Source organism: Salvia miltiorrhiza, chromosome 6 (genome assembly GCF_028751815.1).
Source record: "Salvia miltiorrhiza cultivar Shanhuang (shh) chromosome 6, IMPLAD_Smil_shh, whole genome shotgun sequence".
Classification (NCBI taxonomy): Eukaryota; Viridiplantae; Streptophyta; class Magnoliopsida; order Lamiales; family Lamiaceae; genus Salvia; species Salvia miltiorrhiza.
In genome coordinates, this window is record NC_080392.1 from 40,297,778 (window position 1) to 40,320,125 (window position 22,348).

The 22,348-nt window shown below is 38.4% G+C and overlaps 2 protein-coding genes across 9 annotated transcripts; one reads left to right on the top strand and one right to left on the bottom strand.

Moving 5' to 3' along the window:
- The first annotated feature begins 5,277 nt into the window (after positions 1 to 5,277).
- Positions 5,278 to 8,266, top strand: LOC130989523 (uncharacterized). Its single transcript, XM_057913492.1, has 5 exons — positions 5,278 to 5,899; positions 6,232 to 6,502; positions 7,466 to 7,564; positions 7,654 to 7,871; positions 8,058 to 8,266. The coding sequence occupies exons 1-5, from the start codon at positions 5,463 to 5,465 to the stop codon at positions 8,131 to 8,133; spliced, it is 1,101 nt and encodes a 366-aa protein (XP_057769475.1). The 5' UTR covers positions 5,278 to 5,462; the 3' UTR covers positions 8,134 to 8,266.
- Positions 8,267 to 9,460: 1,194 nt separating this feature from the next.
- On the bottom strand, positions 9,461 to 21,383 carry LOC130989524 (paired amphipathic helix protein Sin3-like 2). Of its 8 annotated transcripts, none has more exons than XM_057913500.1 (24): positions 21,140 to 21,383; positions 20,909 to 20,990; positions 20,036 to 20,329; positions 19,761 to 19,944; positions 19,566 to 19,664; positions 19,315 to 19,488; positions 18,904 to 19,198; positions 18,441 to 18,577; positions 17,979 to 18,054; positions 17,872 to 17,901; positions 17,501 to 17,694; positions 17,213 to 17,367; positions 16,779 to 16,906; positions 16,399 to 16,653; positions 15,754 to 16,311; positions 15,495 to 15,586; positions 14,724 to 15,344; positions 14,398 to 14,495; positions 14,173 to 14,311; positions 13,936 to 14,088; positions 13,680 to 13,843; positions 13,279 to 13,390; positions 10,110 to 10,270; positions 9,461 to 9,911 (listed from the first exon to the last, which is right to left on the bottom strand). In XM_057913500.1, exons 2-23 carry the CDS (start codon positions 20,986 to 20,988, stop codon positions 10,133 to 10,135), a joined length of 4,176 nt encoding a protein of 1,391 aa, XP_057769483.1. In that variant the 5' UTR covers positions 20,989 to 20,990; positions 21,140 to 21,383; the 3' UTR covers positions 9,461 to 9,911; positions 10,110 to 10,132. The 8 variants fall into 8 exon arrangements, with proteins under 8 accessions (XP_057769483.1, XP_057769482.1, XP_057769480.1 ...); XM_057913499.1 differs by having other exon boundaries at positions 17,976 to 18,054; XM_057913497.1 differs by having other exon boundaries at positions 17,501 to 17,697; positions 17,976 to 18,054.
- Between the last annotated feature and the right edge of the window lie 965 nt (positions 21,384 to 22,348).

Genomic DNA, 22,348 nt, shown 5'->3' on the forward strand with positions numbered 1-22,348 from the left:
GAAGATTGATAAAATTAGGGCTAATGTTATCTGCTAGAATTTGGTGCTTGATTGGTCGATCTGCAACAAGGAGTTTGAGGTTGCAGATAAGGTGTTTGATTGGTTGAATCTGTTGTGCCGCACCTGCCAGTCGCCAACGTCGTGGTCCGCCGCCGGCTCCAAGTTGGAAATGCGTGAGGAGATGGTCGAGAATCACGTCATGCCGTGGTCGCCGCCGTCGGAGAGCTCGCTGAGCGCCGCAGAGGCTGTGGTTCACAGCGAAGATGCGACGATTTTGAGAAAATGCGGCAGGGGCGATCGTTCGATTATTGTATTAAATGAAACTTTCTCGCTCTCTCTCTAAGTTTGAATTTTCGTATCTGAACTAATTGTCACTGATGCGGTGGTGAATTTCAGGACGATCTGAATATCTGCACGCCGTCGTCGGAGACGGCGACTGAGGTGGCAAGCGTCGCCGATTCCGCATCCAGAGGAGTATCGACGCCGTGGCGGAAGCTTCGGAGAACGGACGAAGGCCAAGTTGAAGCTAGAGAGAGAGGGAGTGGGGCCCACTAGAAATAAAAAAAAAAATTAAAGAAAACGGCGTTTACCGGCCGTTTAACGAGTGGACTTAATTGCACCCTTTTTCCGGGACTCTGGGGAGGTCAACGCGCTTTGACTGACTTTGGGGGGCTAAAAGCTCTAGGGGGTGTACTACAGGGGGGAATCTGCACATTTGCCCTAAAAAATTTATTGAGAAACGAAAACAAAAACAAGAAAAAATCAAAGAAAAGAACAATACAAAGCCATGTCTAGTCAGCGCTGCATCAAATAATAATAATAATAATAATAATAATAATAATAATAATAATAATAATAATAATAATAATAATAATAATAATAATTTCAGCTCTGATGTTGCACAACGCTGATGCATATTTTACTCATCATCAAAGTGAACTGAGTACGATCTCAATCTCTCAACTAAAAAAAAAATTCTATATAGAACTCGTTGCACGTTGATGCTTCAATAAACATTAAACAACAATAAATGTTTTTTAATTATTAATAATAATGTTATATATAACGCGTGAGTAGTTTTTCTACCTTTGTGTGAATAATGATTCTGCTTTCGTGTGATTATTTTTTCACCATTTATATGATGTAGAAAAACATTTCCATGAAAATTGCTTATTAATTATATAATAATAGGTCCCTGTCGTAATTCTTAAAAAAAAAATGGTCGGTCAAAATTAGAACACTCGAGATTATAAAGTTATAGAAGGGGACTATAACGCATAGTTTTTTTTTTTTTTTTTTTTTTTTTTTTTTTTTTTTTTTTTTAACGAATAGGTTTTTATCACTACATGACGAATTTCACAAATAAACAAATACATAATTGTGTGATTGACCATAAAAGTGGCAATTGCCATGACAATGGATAAATTGCGCAAGAACTATTAAAATATTACTATTGAAGTTTTGAATAATCAATCAGGATATTGAAATAATTGGTGCAAATTTTAATGGTGTGCGTAAATAGATGTCAATATCAATTTGAATTCGTGCTTAAGATTGGTCGACCAAAATTCAATAGGCCCATAAATTTTCTAGTGTCGAACTCATTGAATCTCAAAATCTAATAATATGGGACCCCGTTTGATATTGGGCGTTCATTTTAATTGTTTTATTTCTCCACATAATATAATACTCCAAGTAAATATGAAGGTTGTAGCATTGATAATTATTATTTTATATTTAAAAATGGGTTAAGGTGCAGATAGGCCCCTTAAGTAGAGGTCCTTGTAGCGTTTCACTCCTCTTACTCACTATGTGTACAATTTAGCCCCTAAAGTACCAAAAATCGAACATTTAACCCCCTCCGCCCTAACTCCGTCAGTCCACCGATAGTCAATTTTTTTTAAATTCGAAAATGAAGGCACTGGAGAATATTCTAAGCACACTCGCAAGCTGCGACGGCCTCACGCGGCGGTGCTCGAAGTCCTCCTACAGCGGGAAGCTCCTCATGCAGAGCGATCTCGACATGCTGTCGCCGAAGCTCGACGCCCACATCACCAGCTTCCGCGAAATCTATGCCGCCAGCCTGCTGGAGTAGAGTCACGCCCTCGTCGTGTCCAGGCCCGCCGCCTCCGCCTCCAAGGCGACGTGCGTTTCTACCTCAACGACGTCGTTTCCATGCTCAAAATCGGGAGCAATGCAATGAAAAGGGAAGCCCTCTTTGCCTTGAACCAAGTCATTTGAGAAGATGATAGATATGTCAAGATTGGCGCTGAGATTTAAGGTTTCTTAAACATTCTTGTCAATTTACTCGATTTTCAAGAGACGGGGGTGCAGGAAGAGGCCGCGAGAGCCGTCTGCTTGATCGCCGGCTTCCCGCCCTGCAAAGCCGAGCTGATCACCGCCGGTGCGATTGCGCTGCTGATCAGAGTGGCGGTGGAGGAGCTAAAGAAATTCATGGTGGAAGACGGCGGCATTGCAGGGGTGGTGGAGCTGGCCGGGAGCAGGGATGAGGCGGCACAGATGAGCTCTCTTGATCTGCTGCAGACCATGGCGTATAGAGACGAATCCATCAGAGAAACGACCATTTTCGAATTAAAAAATAAATAAAAATTGACTAACGGTGGATTGACGGAGTTAGGGCGGATGGGGTTAAATGTTCGATTTTTGGTACTTTAGGGGCTAAATTGCACACATAGTGAGTAAGAGGAGTGAAATGCTATAAGGGCATCCACTTAAAGGGCCTATCTGCACCTTAACTCTTTAAAAAATGACTGAAGCTCAAATTTATTTATTTTACCAAATGAGATTTCATTGTAGTATCTAATACTCATTCACAAAGATTCTCAATTCTCATGGTACATACATACATTAATACACATAAATTTTAAGAGGACATTCATAAGTAGAATATGAGGGCTTCGAGGTTCCTGAAGGTGACAGTGCAGGCGAGAAGCTGCTACTAGATTTGGAGGTGGAGCACAAGATGAACTTAGCGCGTGTGAAAGAGAGAAAGAATATGAGCATATAAAAATGAAGTGTCTTTTTTTAGTTTCAATAGAAATATCATGTAATTTAAAATACTTCACGTCGTGACATGGGGGACATTCATTGAAACACGTAAAAATTCAACCACCAACAAAATTTTGAGGATCACAAATAAAAAAGTATATAGGGTTAATTCTCTCTAAATCCTTAAACTATAGTCATTTTCCGTTTTTTCCCTCAATCTTTGAACTTCCCACAGAAAATCATCAACTTTCAATTTTTTCTAATTATCCCATGTCGGGTTTTCCGGCCAATTTTGGAATTGTAATTTTCTTATGTGGCAATTGTCATTTCATTCGTGGCGGTACGTGGCTCCAACGTGGACTCTTAATCACCTAATACGACGTCGTTTAATGGTTGGGGGGTAAATGGCGCTAAGAATATGAATGGTCACCACCAACTTCTGCAAACACATACCCGCATAACACAAGAGAGGAAGTTGAATCGAAAGCAAAGCAAAGTTCCTCCGGCTCGTTTATGGTTCATCGGCGACGAGGTGCGAAGTGTTGATCGGCGACGAAGTAATGGCAGAAAGGTTACCTGATGATGGTACCGACAACAATAATAACGCCGAAACGGATTGGTCGTCGTCCTCGACATCAAAATCACGGCAGGCACCTTGCAATTTCACATCTGCTGTTGATTTATCTCAAAATCGTGTTTTGAGGTGGAGCTGCCGGAAGATCGATTCAACCCCATGCTAGAGCTGCGAATTCTTCAGTTTTTGGAAACGCACAAGATATTTTTTTCAATCCTTGCAAGATTTCAAGGAATTCGTCAGATTTTTGGAATGAGGGTTTACGTGCGAGAGCCCTAATTTTAATTGAAATAGAACAAGCTAAAAATGACGCCGTTTATGTACATTAGATACTGCGTCGTTTTATTAAGAATCCGACGAGTCCACGTCATTTAATTCCGGTATCCGACATGGGATAATTAGGAAAAATTGAAAGTTGATGATTTTCTGTGGGAAGTTCAAAGACTGAGGGAAAAAACGGAAAATGATTATAGTTTAAAGATTTAGAGAGAATTAACCCAAGTATATATAACGACGAGTATTATCTAAAAATTATTTTAAAATTGAGACATTTTAAAAGAACGTTAAAACAATGAATCATAAAGTACTCCCTTCATCTTGAGAAAATAGCTGTAGGAAGGAGTGACACAGATCCCAATATAAGTGTTCGAGTTTGTTGTGATTGATTTTGTTTTTTTAAGAATATGGTTAATAATGATAATTAATTATAATATAAATAAAAAAATACACAATATAAAATCAAATAAGTAGAATAAATAAATAAACTATTATATTAATAAAACTATTTCTCTAGATACCTCACAAAAATAAAAATTAGGGTTAATAGTATTTTATGTCCCGAACTTTCAGCGTTTTCCATAAAATGTCCCAAATTTATATTTTCTCTTAAAAAATCCCGAATTTTTTTTTTCATAATTTGTCCCGCTATACAAAGATGATGACTAGAATATGACAAAAAAAACTCCGAACTTTTAACGTTTTTTAACAATGGTTGTTTTTAATATGATTTTTCAACAATGATGGTCCCCAAAATATCTCATTCGGCGAGATAAGTTATCTTTTCGTCATTGAATTTTGTATAGCGGGACATTTTATAGAAAAAATTAAAAATTCAAGATTTTTTAGAAGAAAATAAAAGTTCGTGACATTTTATGAAAAATATTGAAAGTTCGGGACATAAAACAATATTAACCCTAAAAATTATTAGGGGTTATGGCCAAAAAATACATGAACTTTAAAAAAAAGTTGTAATTTTCACCTGAATTTTCAATTGAGCCCCAAAATACATGAATTTATATTTTTGTTGTAATTTTCACATAAGTTTGACTTCCAACGAAATTAGAGCTTAATTGACAGTCGAAATTAAGTCAAATATATTAATTTTTGCCTTCTTAGACCTCCTAGTTTCTAAATACTAATCATCATTAGAAGTTAGACCAACATCAAGTGAATTTTCAATTGTCAATTAAACTCTAATTTTGTTGAAATTCAAACTCAAGTGAAAATTGCAACAAAAATATAAATTCATATATTTTGAAATTTAATTGAAAGTTCAGGTGAAAATTACAACTTTATTCAAAGTTCGTCTATTTTTTGGTCATAACCCCAAATTATTAGTGCTCCCCTGAATCCACTTCCCTTCAAAGACAAAGTGACTATTTACTTAAGGAATCTTTTTAGTGAAGTGACGTCACTACTTTCAATGGCGAATCCGTAATTAAGGTGAAGAAGAAGCCCACTTACCTCAGAAATGCCATCACCAAAATGAAATCAATATCAGCAGAAATTGGTGGGCTGAGGCTTATGACGCAGATTTCGAGGTAAGAGCGGGACGCCCCTCCACCACCGCCGGAGAAACCTCGAGAGCAGACGCAGATTCATGGCGGCCTCAGCAGCGGCGAGGGCTGTCCTAATATCACGCGCCGCCGATTTATCGCTTAAACCCACCCTATCTGCTCAGCCGCCGCTCGCGCACCACCTCTTCATCCGTCCCTTGCTACCGGCGGCCCCGAGGAAGCGCGCCGCGATCAGCTGCCTGATTTCCGGCGTCGACGGCGGTGGAGTCTCCGACGAGTTCGTCTCCACCAGGAAATCGGGGTTCGGGCACGAATTCTCCGTCATAGCGAACATGCTGAATAGAATCGAGCCGCTCGACAATTCTGTTATCTCCAAGGGGGTTTCGGATTCGGCTAAGGATTCGATGAAGCAGACGATCTCCACGATGCTCGGGCTTCTGCCTTCGGATCAGTTCTCCGTCACAGTTAGGGTTTCGAAGCACCCGCTTAATCGTCTCCTAGTTTCATCTATCGTCACTGGGTAATTTGATCTTCACTGATTGCGCCTTTCATTAATTGAATTTCTTCAATGGATGTGTGTCGTGCTACACTGTGGAATTAATCGGGTTTAATCTCTCTGTTCATTTGCATATATATGCGCCGGTGCATGTGTGATTCTGTTTTTATGTATATTCCTTGCTGATTGAATGAAAAAGAAGGAAAAATCTTAAAATTAATTATTGTTGAAACTGGGAAGAAATTGAATATGTGAAGCTAGTATGAAGATGATCATGTTTTTACTAGTGGACTGTCAGTTTGGTAGCTGGTGCTACTAAGCATCTGAATACTGTTTTTTTATATTCATCTGTGTAGGTACACTCTGTGGAATGCAGAGTACAGGATATTATTGATGAGGAATTTTGATATTTCGCCGGATAGTTCAAAGAGGTCTGAAAATACGGAGAATGATGGGGCCTCGGAGGTGAGGTGGGAGTCGAGTGATGGTGAAAAGGGTGTTGGTGCCGGAGTTGAAGGTTGTGCGGAAGAATTGGAGAAAATGAATCTTCAAATTTTTGGGGATTTGCCTCCAGAAGCATTAAACTATATTCAGCAATTAGAACTGGAGTTGTCCACAGCCAAGAAGGTTAGTTTATTGTAGATCCACTTGAACCTTTTGTTATATCTAGTTGACGTACATTACACTACAGAAGTAACTACATAGTTTGCCAAGTGAGCATTGATTGATTATACGAAGTTGAACCGGTGGATGAAATTTGCAACTATAGGTCGAGTCAGTCTTAATTAAGTTTTCACTAATAAGTAATTAAAAAAATTGTTAAAAGATCAAAAGACTAAACTTGATTAGAAAAAGAAAAAGCAGAACAGAGAGAAATCAAACTGATTTAAATGACTTTAAGTAACAAATCTACGTGAACATGTAGAAACTTAATATTGTTCTTTAGGTTTCTGTTTGATTCATCTTGATTTAATTAGTGTCCATTGAATTAGTTGAATGACCAGTCACCAGTCATGAAGTCAAAATATATAGTATAAATATTTTAAACTGCAGGCTGGTATATTTAATAATTTTAATTACCCCAGTTATATATAATCTTCACTATTTTATTGGAAATGTTCTTGATATGCACTGTAATGTAGTTACCAGTTTTTGTTATTTTTTTTTTATAAATTATCAGTATTAAATAAAGAAATTCAAAGGCCCCGCCACAGGAAACTCGAACCCAAGACCTTTACCTTAGGCATTATCCTCTTACCACTTGGCCAACACACGCACACACCAGTTTACATTGTTGAATCTTCATAACATGATTACTAGCACATTCGTAGTAACTATGCTTCTTCAAGTTATGCTTGAAATTCCCTAATATTATGGCTCCACACTCTACAGTTGTATTAGTAGTTGATGTTCAGTTTTCTACGTCTGTGGGAGATTAGATCAAACTTGGTGGTCCCCTTACCTATTCTTTTCTGGAAAATCAATTATCCCTTTCAGATATCAGTGTAATGTATTCAGTCTGAAACTTTTTGTCTGATGGAATTCCTATTGATACGTATGTTGATCACTTCTGATCGGATGTTCCCTCAGGAGCTTCATTCTCGGAAACAGGAAAACTTGGAAATAGAGCATATAAGAAAGAGTAATAACAATCTGCTGGAGTACTTGAGGTCCTTGGAGTCTGATATGGTAACGAGTCGATATATTGATGCTTCCGTTCAAATTATGTCCTGATATCTCGAATCTCAACAGTGATATATGTTGACATTTTGCTTCAGGTAACAGAGCTATCTCGACCATCATCACCAGAGGTGGAGGAGATCATCCAGCAACTTGCTCAAAATGCACTGCGGAAATTTTTCAAAGACGATGCCACCCCAGATTATGAGGGGAACATGGCTTTAAGCAGCATGCAGAACTACGAAGATACGGATAAGGCACTTTGTGATGATATCATTGGCACGTCACGGGATTATTTGGCCAAGCTGCTTTTCTGGTAATTTTGCAATTTATTTCCCCTAAATCTAATCCTACTGCTGTCCTTTGTTTCTTGAAGAAGTCTTTCCTTGTTCGATCCATCGTATTCGTTTGTTGCTTGATTGGAAGCAAATAATGTTTGTGTGTGTGTGTGTGTGTGTGTGTCCTACCATTGTTGTAACGAAGGTAATATCGTTTTACGCAGGTGCATGTTACTGGGCCACCATCTAAGAGGGTTGGAGAACAGATTGCATCTAAATTGTGTTGTTGGTTTGTTATAATGAAGTACAAAGAGGGATGTACATTCTTCTTTCACCCTTTTCATGATTTTGCCTTTACTTTTTATTTTTCCAGCTTTATAGTATTACTTACTTTATATTCAAATAATTTAAAAATATATACATCTTCTGTAAATTTTGTGTGGAATACCAAATCCCCAAGTAGACATCATCTTACGTAGACAACAATTAGGCTCTCTCTTATGCTTTTCCTAACAATTAATTAGCTCGAATATCTACTAGCCACATTTAGAAAGTTGCCGAATTCGTCTTCAAATTTATCAAATACTAGCTTCGTCCAAGATTGTGGTTACACATGCTAGTAAGATATCTGCCTAATCATTCGACTCTATATTTTCTGATATTATGATTCTACACATACGTAATTATCTTGCTTATTTAGAATAATTTTCTACACGTATGAAATGCATGCCATCAATCAAAATCTTACTTTCTCGGCAAATGAGGCCTAGCTCAAGTGGCAAAGTTGAGGTACCTAAAGACTATTCTTTGTAAGAGGTCTTGGGTTCAATCTCGCCTGTGTGCAGGTAGTTTTCCTACTTATGTGTGGTAGTGGTTCCGCCTGCGTGCTGGTAGTTATCCTACCTTTGTTTGCTGTAGAAAACTTTTGTAATCCTAAAAAAAAAACATACTTTCTCGGTCCACCATTAGCATAGATAGCATTTCGATTGAACACGAATTTTAATAAAAAAAATTAATGGATGTATTTTTAATAAATAAATGGTCCCAACATGTATAAAATGAGTGGGTGAAATTGAATTAAGTGTAGACTATATGTGATTTCTTTATATATAAAAGTATTTAGAAGAGTAAAATATAAGGATAAATAATGGAAGGGATTATAGCCAAAAAATACACGAACTTTGATAAAAGTTGCAATTTTCACCTGAATTTTCAAATTGGTCAAAATATACCTGAACTTATATTTTTTGTTGTAAATTTCACCTCGACGGAGTTCAATCATTGCAAGTTCAGGTGAAATTTACAACAAAAATATAAGTTCAGGTATATTTTGGCTAATTTGAAAGTTCAGGTGAAAATTGCAACTTTTATCAAAGTTCGTATATTTTTTGGCTATAATCCCATAATGGAACCATGTTCTAAAAAATAAATTGTTACGTACATTGAATGAATGCTAAAAATGGCAAAAGTATTATACTTTTAAAGACAAATGGAGTAATAATTTTGTTAGACCTAAGATGACATTTTCCTTCCTGAAATTCGACATGATATCTTGGTTACAAAACAAGATCAGAGAGAGAGAATATGAAGGATATGATAAGATACCTAGTTAGTCATAGAGACGAAATGAAAGTTACCAAACAATAAATTAAAAGTGAACTATATACACATTTATATATGTATTCAAGAAAAAGATAATGAATAGTTCTGCTATACTATTTCTACCTATCCCCCCAATTTGCCAGCTTTTACATTTCAAGTAGCTCAATACAACACAGTCCAGAAACTCACAAGAAATTCTATTACAGGATGTAACAAGGAAAGGGACTAAAATTTTGGCCCCCCTCTAAACCAACACAATCAAATAAATAGACAACTCTACAATTCAAGGTTAGGGGGGGGGGAACCTTCCTCACTATGTACACAGAAACAGCACTCCTGCGCCATTTCGCTTCATCTCGAGAGATGATTCGATCCCAACCAACTCGATGCTCCCTTGTGGTTATTTGATTCATCGACAAGTAAATAAATAAATTGCTCGAGCAATTATGTACCCATCAAATTCCATAGCGTAAAATCTGCCAAAAAGAACCAGGACACGCGTAAAACACACTACACATAAATAGAACGTTTCAGTTTCGAAAAGGAAGTCTTGAAAGAAAGAAGACCAACACGTTTTTCCAGTTTAAACGAACTCCAAAAGAAAGAAGTAATGAGTAGCATGTAGTTTTCGTTTCATATAAATGTGCACAAATAAAGAAGTAATGAATTCGTACCTACAGGCATCAGAGTGGGACCTCTAACTCACAGAAGACGCTAAAAACTGGCGAAACCGTTCTATCCTTGCCTGGGCTTTCTGTGAATGTCGTTCTTTCAATCTCTCCTTTCTCCTTCCCAGACGAATAAAGAAGTCCTCTGTGTCAAGGACGTATGAGATCTGAAAGCATAGCGATGGGAAATGAGATTTCAACAATATAACAAAAGCACCACCAACCAACTCAACATTGCAAACCACATTTTCCTACTACTCTACCACTACATAGGGAGCTACTTTCATGGGAAAATAATAAAATGCTACTCCTATGTCCCTCTAATATAAGGCAAACTTGGAGTTTTCGAGGGAAAATGGCATTTGTATCACAAGAAGAAAGATGAAAAGGGTCCAGTAGGCTGAGAGATTAAACTTGCATATTGATAGGGGTGGGAATCGGGTCGGGTTCGGGTACCCTACCCGAAAAAATCGGGTACCCGAACCCGAAAATCGGTGAAAAATAGTACCCGATCCCGAACCCGATTACTAAATCGGGTACCCTAATACCCGACTCGGGTATCCGAATCGGGTATTCTGGTACCCTAATTTACCCGAGCTGATTTGAATTGGATGCCCAAAAATCAAAATGCTTGTCCAGATCCAGAAATGTAGGGGTGGGAGAAGAGGCAGAGGACGATGGTCGGAGGCTCGGAGCTCGGAGGCGGCGCGGCGCTGTTGCTGTGGGAGAAGAGGCAGAGGACGAAAAGAACATGGCGGAGGGGGCGGCGGCATGAAAACCTCTCGACGGCGTCGCGGTGGAAGGGAGGGCAGCGGAACACTGGGGGTTGATTCTGGTGGCCGTCGATGGGTGCATAGGGGCGAATCGAACAGGACTCCTGCTGTCGGAGCTAGGAGGCGGCGCCGGCGACTGGAGACTGCTGCTGCTGCGCGGAGGCGACTCGAGACTGCTGCTGCGCGGCTGTGCAGTGGTCAGGTGGGGGAGACCGGCGACGGGGTCGCCGCTCAGGTATGGAGGCGTGCGTGGCCGCGTGGAGGCTGGAGCAGTGCGGCCATGGCGGGAGGGAGTGAATGAGCGACGGCGGGAGTGAGAGATTGAGAGTGACGAGTGAGTAGGGCTGAAAAGCCTAAAATGAACCAGTTTTTTCACACCCTATACCCGATATTTAGTCGGGTAATTCCAATTTCAAATTCCCCCTTATTTTTAATCGGGTAATTCGGGTATACCCGATACCCGATTTTTTCACACCCTAAATACCCGACCCTGACCCCGACCCCGATCCCGAATTTTTCGGGTATAGGGTACCCGATACCCGATTTTTTCGGGTCGGGTAATCGGGTACCCTATACCCGAACCCTATCTTCCCAGCCCTACATATTGAGCAAACTATGTAAAGAAAGAACATGAGCGACTAATGAAGGTTAGAAATGATAAAAATAAAATGCATAACCATAATTGCAGAGAACGCGATCAAGTTCAATATACAATCTCTTGCATAAAGAATGGGGAATTATGTCATTGACAAAAACAAAAAGGCAAATTCTTAGAAATAACTTTTATGATAAGTAGCTCTGCATGAGTGCACGTGGGCGTGTACACGTACACATGTGAGAGACAGAGACCCAGTGTGATAGAGTGAAGGGTTTGAGATAAACCGAAAACACGAGAGTTGAAAGAGAAATAAATTGAAATAAAAAACTGAACAAGGAAATCAAAGAGTAACCCTCCTCTTGCGAGGCCTACAGCAAGAACGTTGTCCCGAACTCCTCTTGCGAGGCCTCCAGCAGAAGCTGTCCAGAATAATACTACGACGATAATCCTAACCCTAACTCACTAATAACTATTTAAAGACCTACAGAAACTTGAGGCCCAAGAAATATCTTAAAGCCCGTACAAAAGTCTGACTCATTACTTTATTCTAGCCCTAAATAACTTAAGCCTAATAACTAAATAAATTAAAGAAACAATTTATAATTAATTAATTATAAATATATACTGATCTGTATCAATTCCTTCGCTCTTCAAAACAGCCTTGTCCTCAAGGCTGTAAGCACTTCAAAAGACTTCCCAAATCTGTCTAGTCTTCAAGCTATTTTGATTAGGAAATTCATATTCCCATTGTTGAACGGTAATCCCTGGAGAGGCTGTATATATTCTGCATAAGTTTCTGGTGTTGAGAAACTCCTTAGTCAATTGACTCAATTCCTTCCAATCTCGATGAGCAAAGCTGGTGTAAATCCTTGTTGGCGCAGGGGTCTTTGTAGGGAGAGAAGCAACCCTTGTAAGAGGTGAAGTTCTTGTAGGGAGAGACGCAGCAAGTATATTTGAAGGTGCAGAAGTCACCACGACTACTGCCTCTATAAGAGAAGTAGGTGTCGTCATGGAAACAAGAGGAAAAGGTGGTGGCGTTGTCAGGGAAACAGGAAGCTGAGGCAGCGGAGGTGGCAGACTTGTAACTAGAACAGGAGGTGGAGGTGGAGGTGGCGGTGGAGTCATCACAGAAACAGGTGGTGGATGCGGCGTGGCTGATTTAGCACTGTCTTGGCTACATGGAACGGGAGAGGCTTCAGTTTGCTTGATCGAATTGTCAGCAACTCCTCAATGCGATTGAGTTTCTCCATTATTCGCTCAAATGTTGTCGAGCTCGAGTTAACAGCCTCAACACCCTTCTCTATCTTCTTCTCCATCATCTTTTTTTTTATCCAGCAGGTCGGATCAATTGATAGAGTGAAGGGTTTGAGATAAATAGAAAACAGGAGAGCTGAAAGAGAAATAAATTGAAATAAAAACTGAACAAGGAAAACAGAGAGTAACCCTCCTCTTGCGAGGCCTACAGCGAGAACGCTGTCCCGAACTCCTCTTGCGAGGCCTACAGCAGAAGCTGTCCAGAATAATACTGCGACGATAATCCTAACCCTAACTCACTAATAACTATTTAAAGACCTACAGAAACTTGAGGCCCAAGAAATATCTTAAAGCCCATACAAAAGTCTGACCCATTACTTTATTCTAGCCCTAAATAACTTGAGCCTAATAACTAAATAAATTAAAGAAACAATTTATAATTAATTAACTATAACTATATACCGATCTGTATCACAGTGCGCGCATGTAGATAATCGGATAGAATCCTATACAATCAAAAACCAGCTCAAACCCAATAAACAAACCATACCTTAGATGAGGTGGCAGCCATCTTACATTCCAAACCATTCATGATCAGGACATTTTCTGTGGCCCTGCAGAAAGCTGTAGATTCATCCAAATTACTATACTTGCGCATATTCCTGCATGTGCCCCAAATAGATCAGAAAATGAATATAACAAGATAATCATTGTTTGATTTCATAAATCCAATTTACTTCTCTTTGATACCCAAGTACAAGAGAAAATGACATAAAAGAACAGGGTATGTTCCGTTTCGTTTCTTCATTTAATTATTAGCCTTTTTGACCTTACTTGAGCTCTTTGCAAATCCAGTTTGAACATTCAATATGTTGCAAAGCGTGACCCACCAAAATTTAAATTGATCCACAGAGTTTTACCCATGTCAAGATAAAAGGATTATAAGAATACCTCTTCAGCATAATTGCAGATGACTCCTTTTTTCCATGATGAACTGAAAGATAATCATTGTGAAGATAGGTTGCAAAATTAGGATCTACTGAAACTGCAACAACTTCAGACTTCTCACATCCATCATCCATCAATTGGATGGATAAGCGGGTTGAATTAGATGTCTGCAGCAAGTATAAAAAAACAGCTTAGCATACAAATAAACTCGGCACATATCAATATATCGATAGAAAGATTTAATCCACATGAAACCTACACATTCAAGCCGGTATATATTCTCTTCATGCAGCATGACATGGACATTTTCATAATAAACTGAATCAACATACTTCTCGGGCTTTCTGGACTTCTCATATTCATACAACTGAAGCAGCTTCAGGTCGTTCTCATCAGTTGCAACAGTTTGGAGCTGCAGAAAGAAACCCATAGATAATATAGGAACTGAATCTTAAACAACCCAAATCAAAGCACAGTAACTTTTTATTAAGATTACCTGTTTCACCAACTTATATATCAACTTATCCAGTGTGAAAAGCACATATGACTGGTTTCCAATCAAAGATCGACAATCATCTTCAAATTTGGCATTATCAGAAGATCCATCAAGTAAACTAAATAAAGCACTCATAAACCTGAAGTAAACGTGATTGCAGACAATTAATAGGAAGCTTGGCTGGTTTTCGAGATGATCAAAAACTAAATTATGCAACTACATTACCTCTCATAAGGATCAGAACTTGCTTCCTTCGTGGTTCTCCATTTTGATTCACGAGATACTGAATTCACCTTAGCGGATAATATTCTTTCATACAGTGTCTGAGGAAATGGAAAAGATATTAACATATCATCAACAGGGGGAGAGGAAGAACAAAAAACTATAAATTGGGAATATCTTTTATGCAATAAGGATGCGGATGTCATGTATCCATCAAAGAGTCACAGACACACAAAAGACCAGGACGGGCAGAAGGGGAACAAGACAGATGCATATCTAATTATCTATGTAGAATTGTAACTAGAAACACAACCAAAAAATAAATTTACCTGATGCAACCTAAAGAGCACATAAAATGTGTCATTCCCATAGAAAACATGTCGATCCTTCTTTTCATCCCCTCCTAATAGGGAAGCCACATGCTTTGATAGAGGCTTGCAGGTCAGCCAAAATCGTTCAGACTGTGGTACCGATGCACCATCTCCACCATGATAGTGAGCTTCACTAGTATTCTCAGCCTCATCTTCACTCTCAACTTTACCATCAATGTCATCATGCTCTCCATCTTCCTCTTCCTCGTGTTCTTCCCTTGAACATTCATCAGCAGCAGACTCGCTGCCTGAAACATCTTCTGCAGCCTCAGAAATATTTTCACTGTCTTCATCATCAGCATCTACATCATTTTCACCAGCAGTATCTACACATATCTCATCATGACTGGCCGCTTGACCTTGCATCCCAACAGTCCCACGATTTTTCTCAGGCAAGGTTTGCAAACTACCGTCTGGATATGCACCAAAATTGTCTTCAAAATCTCCATTAGGAGACAGTTCGCCCTCTTCTTTTTCAATTTTACTAGGATCCGCATGATCCCCATTATATGAAGTAAGTCTAGAACCTTCTGCTAACTCTCCAGTTGTTGATTGATTTAATCTCGATGTCTCCCCGCCCTATGGAAAACAAGGAAACAGAGAATTACGCCTAATTTACAGGAAACTAAATGAAAGAGACGATGTGAAGAACAAGGTTGAACAGAAAGTGGAAGAATGAATCTAGAACTGAACTTGAAAAGTGAAGCCAAACACATGATCTCGTTATACCTCTGAGGAAAACATATTGTCTGTATTAGGTTTCCCTTCATTGCTTTCCTCGATTGGACCATTAATCACTCGTGAAGAATTTCCACTACACCCTTGAATTTCAAAATACATCCAAAATTATGGTAAATATACTTAAAAGGCAAAAATCTAACACCACAGAAAAAGGAGAAGGATATTATAATTTCACAGGGACTGAATTAAATAGTAAATTACAGTAATCTTAAAAAATGAACCTTTTCTGCTCTTGTTTTATACATACCAGGATTAACATCGGGTGCTGAAGTACCAGCTATGTCACAATTTGCTACTCTTTCACCAGATGCCACAGCTATTCCTTCCTTGTTCAACGTACCCACATTGATGAAATCAGTTCTGCTGACATTTGCTCTTTCAGGTGAACTACTGGAGTTACCATTGCAGTTAGATTTTGGCAGCTTCGAGTTCGTGGTTGTAGCATTCCCATTAGGGCTGCCTTCACTTTCAACTAAGTTTGTTGTGCTACCTTTCAGTGTTTGACGTTTAGTGGCAGCATGATCATCATCAGTCTCCGAGTCACGAAGTCGGGAATGAACACCAAGTATTGGCTCAAGAAAAGTTGTCCAGAACCTCAACACTTTATTCAGTTGATCTTTTGTTGAACAGACCTCCTCACAGGAGTACTTGATAATCCTAAAGACATCTTCATGAACATCAGAATCATTGTATTCAAATTCCATGTTTGGACTGATAACATGCCTGCTTCCAGCAGCAATACTAAGAAGTACATCATCCTCCTTCTGTTGTTTCTCCTTGATTTCTTTGATTTCTGCCACTAAAGCTGTCCACAGAAAGCACAAAACAACATGAGAACCAAAAGATAACTCATAAAGGGTCAGAAAAATCCAAGGAGTGCAACTAAACTTACATTTTGTGCTCAAGTTCTTTGAATCTTGTTGCTTGAAATAGAAGCTGCGGTGATCAAGAGACTTGTAGTGGTTCTTAGAATATATTTCAGCCCAAACTTTGTTGAAATCAGATCGACATTTAGTCCACTCCTCTTGCTTCTGCTTCAGACGTGTTAGGATAACAGGCAAAGCCAGAGATTGATTTTTACGCAAAATGTCAGTCACATCAAGACCATGGTCACCATATAGACGTTCAATGCATCTTAAATTGAGAGCTACATGAAATTAGAGGTAAATTTCACTTATCAGTGATTATGCAAATTGTTATCTCGAAAATAGTATAATGAAGTAAGCAAAGTAGCTGTAGAGGAGTTTTAACCAAACTATTATTGTGACAAACCTGTAAAATGGTCCTCTATTCGTATTGGGCCACCTGAACCAATTGAGTTATTATTCATACTGTTCAAGAGTTCCTCTACTCGCTTGGCAGTTGAGGTGACAGACTCCAACAACATGTCCAGCTCAAACCTGAATCCCAAAGAACACAATTAGTAAGATCTTAATACACACACTAAAGGAAATTATAGGAAACACACGCTGTAAGTAATCAAAAATCAATGGCAAGTGAAAACAAACTTTGGAAAAATGATTATTTCACACAGATCCAAAGTCCTTTCATCATTTTTATTTTTAGAAATCAAGAAAAGGAGAGATGAGGATACAGTCTATGGTCCAACAAACCACATTTAGTAAAAACATGAACTAACAATGCTAAGGTTTTAGTAGCTGTCATACAGGAGAGAGCATGAATCCAAAGTTGACAAAGTTCTGTACCTGTCATCTTCGCATCTAAATAGACTTTCTTCATATTGGTTTCTTCGCATGTGCTTAAAAGAGTAATCCTCACTACCAGATGTCACAGACACCCAGTGATCATTTAGAACCTGAGCACCAAGCTCTGACCTCTGGCTAGCTGAGGCTATTGGATACTGCAAAGACAAAGTTTTTTAATGACAATTTTAAGCTGATAATCCCCCCCACCCCACCCCCAAAAAAAAAGAAAAAGAAAAAAAGAAAAAAAGAACTGATGATACATTCCAGATATGCATCAAAAACACTTACGTCTTCAGGAAGAAGCCGATAACTCGGACTGCAACGTTGACAATTGGAAAGGTCGAGCTCCTGAATGGACTTCCCCCAGTATTTTAGAATCTGCCTATCCTTCTCTTTCCCTCCTTCCACTTCACGCTTTGGTTCTTTCTCCTTTTCATCTATCCTCACAGATTTTGAGGAATTTCCTTCATTCCATAATGTTTCTGCTGATAGAAAGATTTTTTAGATAAGGATTTCCAAAAGCTGAGCAATTTTTGATTAAAACACATTGTTTTACTCTATTGGAAAGGGAGGGTGTAACTATTAGAGTTTGGGCAAGACTATAGCACTTCATAATTTTCGTAAGAGTTATTCATAATTGTAGCTGAATGAATACGTACTTTTGCCCATTACACCAGCCAGAAATCCATCTGAAAAATTGGAAACTAGTCAGAAACGAAAATACAAAAGAAAAATATGACTCAAGAAACTGAAAATCAACGACTACCAATCCGCTCACAACGCTCCAAAAATTCATTGAAGCCCTCCATAAGATCTGGATATTTTCCAAGTAAATCAGCAACCTGAAAGAATGTTGTATGAGAGCCACGGAGAGCGGAAAAAAAAAAAAAAAAAATTACCTAAATAATCATAACCCTACCCCCCCCCCCAACCAACACACCCCAAAAGCCGTGGGGTGGGGGGTTAATGAAAAATGAACTAAGACCAACTTCAAGTTGAATAAGCTGCTATCCAATTACAAGCATGTGAGAACGCAACTAGATGTGTGCATAAAAATTGGATATGAAAACTATCAGAGGACATACAAGTGAATTAACTTCTAAGAGAATGAGAAAAATCATATGTATATGTATATAAATGTATATATATCCATATTTTGATACCTTAAAGATTCTGTAAAAGTATTAAACAGTACTTGTATTACGCATATTGTTGATATGGATCATACCAAGCTCTGTAATTCCTTTCTAGTGATGATTTCTGTACTGTAAATGTGAAGGCATTTTAAGAATGCCTGGTAATCATCAGCACTGCGCAACCTCTCTTTGACCTTTTCACAAAATGTGAATTCATGGCTGTACATACCTGGTAAAAAACAACACTTAATGTTATTCCTGATGTATACATTTATAAATACTCATAGAAATGGTAAAAGAAAAGGACACAGAAACATAAGAAGAATATAATAGTGTGGAAGGATCCCATGCTCCTTGTCTAATTTTTGGAAAAAAAAATAATGAATAAAATTACAGAGCTGTTAGATATATACATATACCTAGGATTATCACTTACAAAAGAACATGCCGTATGTCAAACATTTATGGCTGAAAATGGAACTAACTAGTTACTACCCTCAAAGTATACAGCTACGTGATATTAAATGGGCAAACAAGAGGCATTTGTTAACTCACTTTTTAATGCATCTTTATCATCATATGGTGCCAAAGTCGAATTTCCACCAAAGTCTTCAACTTTTCGAGCAGACTTTCTTTTGTCAGAAAGTCGGTGCATACTAATATCGCCATTGTTCTCAGTGTCAGGATCTCTATCATCCTGATCACGGTTTCTCCTATCCCTATTTTCCCTGTCACTATGCTTCTTCTCCTTGTGCAACTTCATAACTGTTTTATCATCATCCGTTTCTGGACGCTCAACACTAAGATCTCTCTCTCCATTAGGGTCAATAACCCTGTCCCTCCGTTGCCGCTGCTAAAAATTGTAGACCAAAACAATTTAGTCAGAAGTAGATGCACTAAAAGAATTAAGTGGAGAGCTCCAAAAAAATAGCAAAGAAAAAAAAAAGAATAAAATGGAGAAAAGACCTTGTCTAAATGTGACTGACGCATTGCAGGCAAGGCAGAGCTCCTATCATCATACCGATTAAAAGGATGTCTACAAAAAGAAGCATGAGGTGCTGGAGCAGTCGCTGAAGTATCAGGTAGAAATCTAGTGAACTCTTCAAGAAGATCAGCATGATCATCAAAAAGTGCTGCAACCTGCGAACAATTAATCAAAACCCTATTTTATGAGAAAGAACAAAAATATTAGGATTGATTTTGGGGGAAATGAATACCTCTTGGTAGACCTCAGTTATCCCCTTGTGTTCCTTCCGGTACATATTCAAGATGTCTAGGAAAGATTTATAAACATGATCATCATTTTGAAAACGTTTCTGCAGGTAAAGAAAACAGATGTATTCTCCATTAACGAACATCCTCTTGAAGAAAATTCAGAAAAGTTGTTTTAACGCAGGTAACGAAAACTCCACCTTAATTTTATTCACAAAACTGATAGCCTCTTCAAACTCAACTGTCCTTTTTGGAGGAGCCTCCTCCTCATCAGTTAGGGTAATTTCATAGCCCTTCGGCAAGAATGTATTAAATCCAAGGATTAGATTAGGGTGTCCTTTAAACAATTCCTTCACCCTCGCAATGACACCAGCAGTATCAATTCTGTTGGGACCAAAGTTAACAGAGTTTTCAGGAAATGACCCATTCACTTCTCAAACATACATGTAGATTCTACCAAGAAAAATCTACTTACCTTTGGGCCTTGAAATCTTTCATAACGTCAAGGAACCTATCATACTTTTCCCTTTGATCTTGGAACATATCCTTAACTTGCTTAAGATAACTTAATGCATCATTCGTAGTTAGTTTTTGTGTACTACCAGCAGCGACACCGGCACCACTGGTACTAACCCCATTCCCACCACCATTACTACTGCCACCACCACCTCCTCCTCCTCCTCCTCCACCACCACCACCACTAGTCCCGCCGCCGCCGCCGCCGCCACCAGCAGTGCCACCGCCGCTGGGAGCTTGTGCTGGTCCGTACCTTCATCAAAAGAATTCAATTAAGCTAAAAAAAACAAACATCAAACAAATGCAAAAATAGGGGCTAAACTATTAACTAATGCATCATGTGAAAATCTCAAACTTTCTCAAATTAAAAAAAAAATTGATTCATAATTCAAAGAAAGATATTGAAATTTTTTTTAAGGACCTTCTTAATTGAGAGAGAGCCATAAACTGATCAATAAAACCCCAGAAAAGAAAAGATAATGCGACACATAAAGATCCAAAATTTTATCCTCCTTAACCCCAGAGAACCCAATAACTTAACCTAATTCATCCCCCCTTTCCTTTCCAAACTCCGAGCCATCTACCAGCGACGACCTAATCCAACTTTAATACACGAAAATCATGAGTTCTCAACCTAATTCCGATCGAAAACACTTTCCATCAAATCCAGTTCATTAACTGCCACCAACATCACAAAACACTCTGTCCTAATATGCTAAACCACAACCTCAAAGCAAAGAAAAACCTTATTTCCAACACAACTAAATCACACGATATTATGCAAGTTCTGGATGCCAATAAAGCTAAAAGTAAATAAAATTAACGAGCTTACGATTCCCCGCGAGACGACGACGAACCAAATGGCCGCTTAAACTGAGGGTTCATAAACACCTCATCCCTCAATCGCTTCATCCCTATACACCCAAAAAAAAAAAAGAACCAACTTCAACGTCAACAAGCAGAAGAAAACAATACAATGATAACCATGTAACGCAAATTCAAATACTACAACTGAAAACATTTCAAATTACTCAAGTAGAAAAAATTTGAGAATTAAACTGACCTGTCAAGTCTCCTCCCTCCAACAAAGGGAAAAGATGAAAAACAGATCTAATCCAATATTAAGTAGAAATTTGTTCCGATCAAAACTATAGTTTGTAATTTCAATAAATTCTTTTCTACAGCTTCAAATTTTTCTCTCTGCAACAAGAATGAAGTTGCGAGAACGTCCAAAACGACTAAGTGAAAATTTTGGAGAGAAAATTTTTTTAGTGAAGTTTTATGTGAAAGAGGAAATCTTACTCTTACTACGTGACCCTCCAGTTTTATATTCATTGAAATTTCGAACACTTTTTAGGCTTTTGCAGAGGCTCCCTCTTTGGGCCAAATGGAATTCAAAAAAAAAAAAAAAAACATTAATGGGCTTTATCTTCTCTAAACCAATCTTCATTTTCCAGCCCAATTCATAAAATACAATGTATTTTCCCCCATTTTACTTTACCCATATTTAGAAGGTGCATTTTGTTTCTTTTCATATGAATTAACTGTTCACTCGTGCATGGCACCGATTCATTATAACAACGTATTTAAAATAGAGTTAGTATATAAAATTGGCCATTTTTCTATAGTTAATTTAAAATTTAGTCTATCAAAAATATAAATTTACCCCTAACATTTTTTTTTGACTTGAGGGAGTTGGGGAGGGGGAGCAGTGGGGTTCGAACTCGGGACCTCACTGTTCACACACAAGAATTAACCTCTCTTTTTTTCCTTCCTTATTCTCTCACCGTCTCGCACTTCTCTCTCTCTTTCATTCTTTTTTTTAGACCGTCTCACACTTCTCTCTCTCTTTCATTCTTTTTTTTGAGACGCTCTCTCTTTCATTCTTCAAGGAATTGATTACACTATTCGGTAAATGAAATATGCCAAAACTTTGTGCTTTCTAAATTCTTAGCCCCGTTTGATAGGTATATTAGGATATGACAAGATAATTTAAATCAAGATAGATATCATATATGATGAGTGATAGGTAATTAGGTATCGTATATTTGCGTTTGGTAGTTAAGATATAATCTTTGAGATAACTAGTATTTTTGTTTGATAGACAACATATAACTTAAGATTAAATTAATAAATTGTCCCAAAACCCCAACTCCGAGCCCTTTCTTCTTCTCAAGCATACAATAGACTTCCCCCGCCCCTTTTTTTGTTTTCGTCGACTCCGTCGCTCCCCAACTGTTGGGTCCCGAAGGGTCACTGAACTGGTGTATGG

Excerpts from the sequence above, each read along its gene's own strand:
- LOC130989523 (XM_057913492.1), top strand. The coding sequence starts at position 5,463 with ATGGCGGCCTCAGCAGCGGCGAGGGCTGTCCTAATATCACGCGCCGCC. Across the intron at positions 5,900-6,231 it reads GTTTCATCTATCGTCACTGG|GTACACTCTGTGGAATGCAG; the intron begins GTAATTTGATCT and ends TCATCTGTGTAG. Across the intron at positions 7,565-7,653 it reads GGTCCTTGGAGTCTGATATG|GTAACAGAGCTATCTCGACC; the intron begins GTAACGAGTCGA and ends ATTTTGCTTCAG.
- LOC130989524 (XM_057913494.1), bottom strand. The coding sequence starts at position 20,988 with ATGAAGCGATTGAGGGATGAGGTGTTTATGAACCCTCAGTTTAAGCGG. Across the intron at positions 19,945-20,035 it reads AAAGATTTCAAGGCCCAAAG|AATTGATACTGCTGGTGTCA; the intron begins GTAAGTAGATTT and ends TGGTCCCAACAG. Across the intron at positions 13,391-13,679 it reads TCTGCAATTATGCTGAAGAG|GAATATGCGCAAGTATAGTA; the intron begins GTATTCTTATAA and ends GGGCACATGCAG.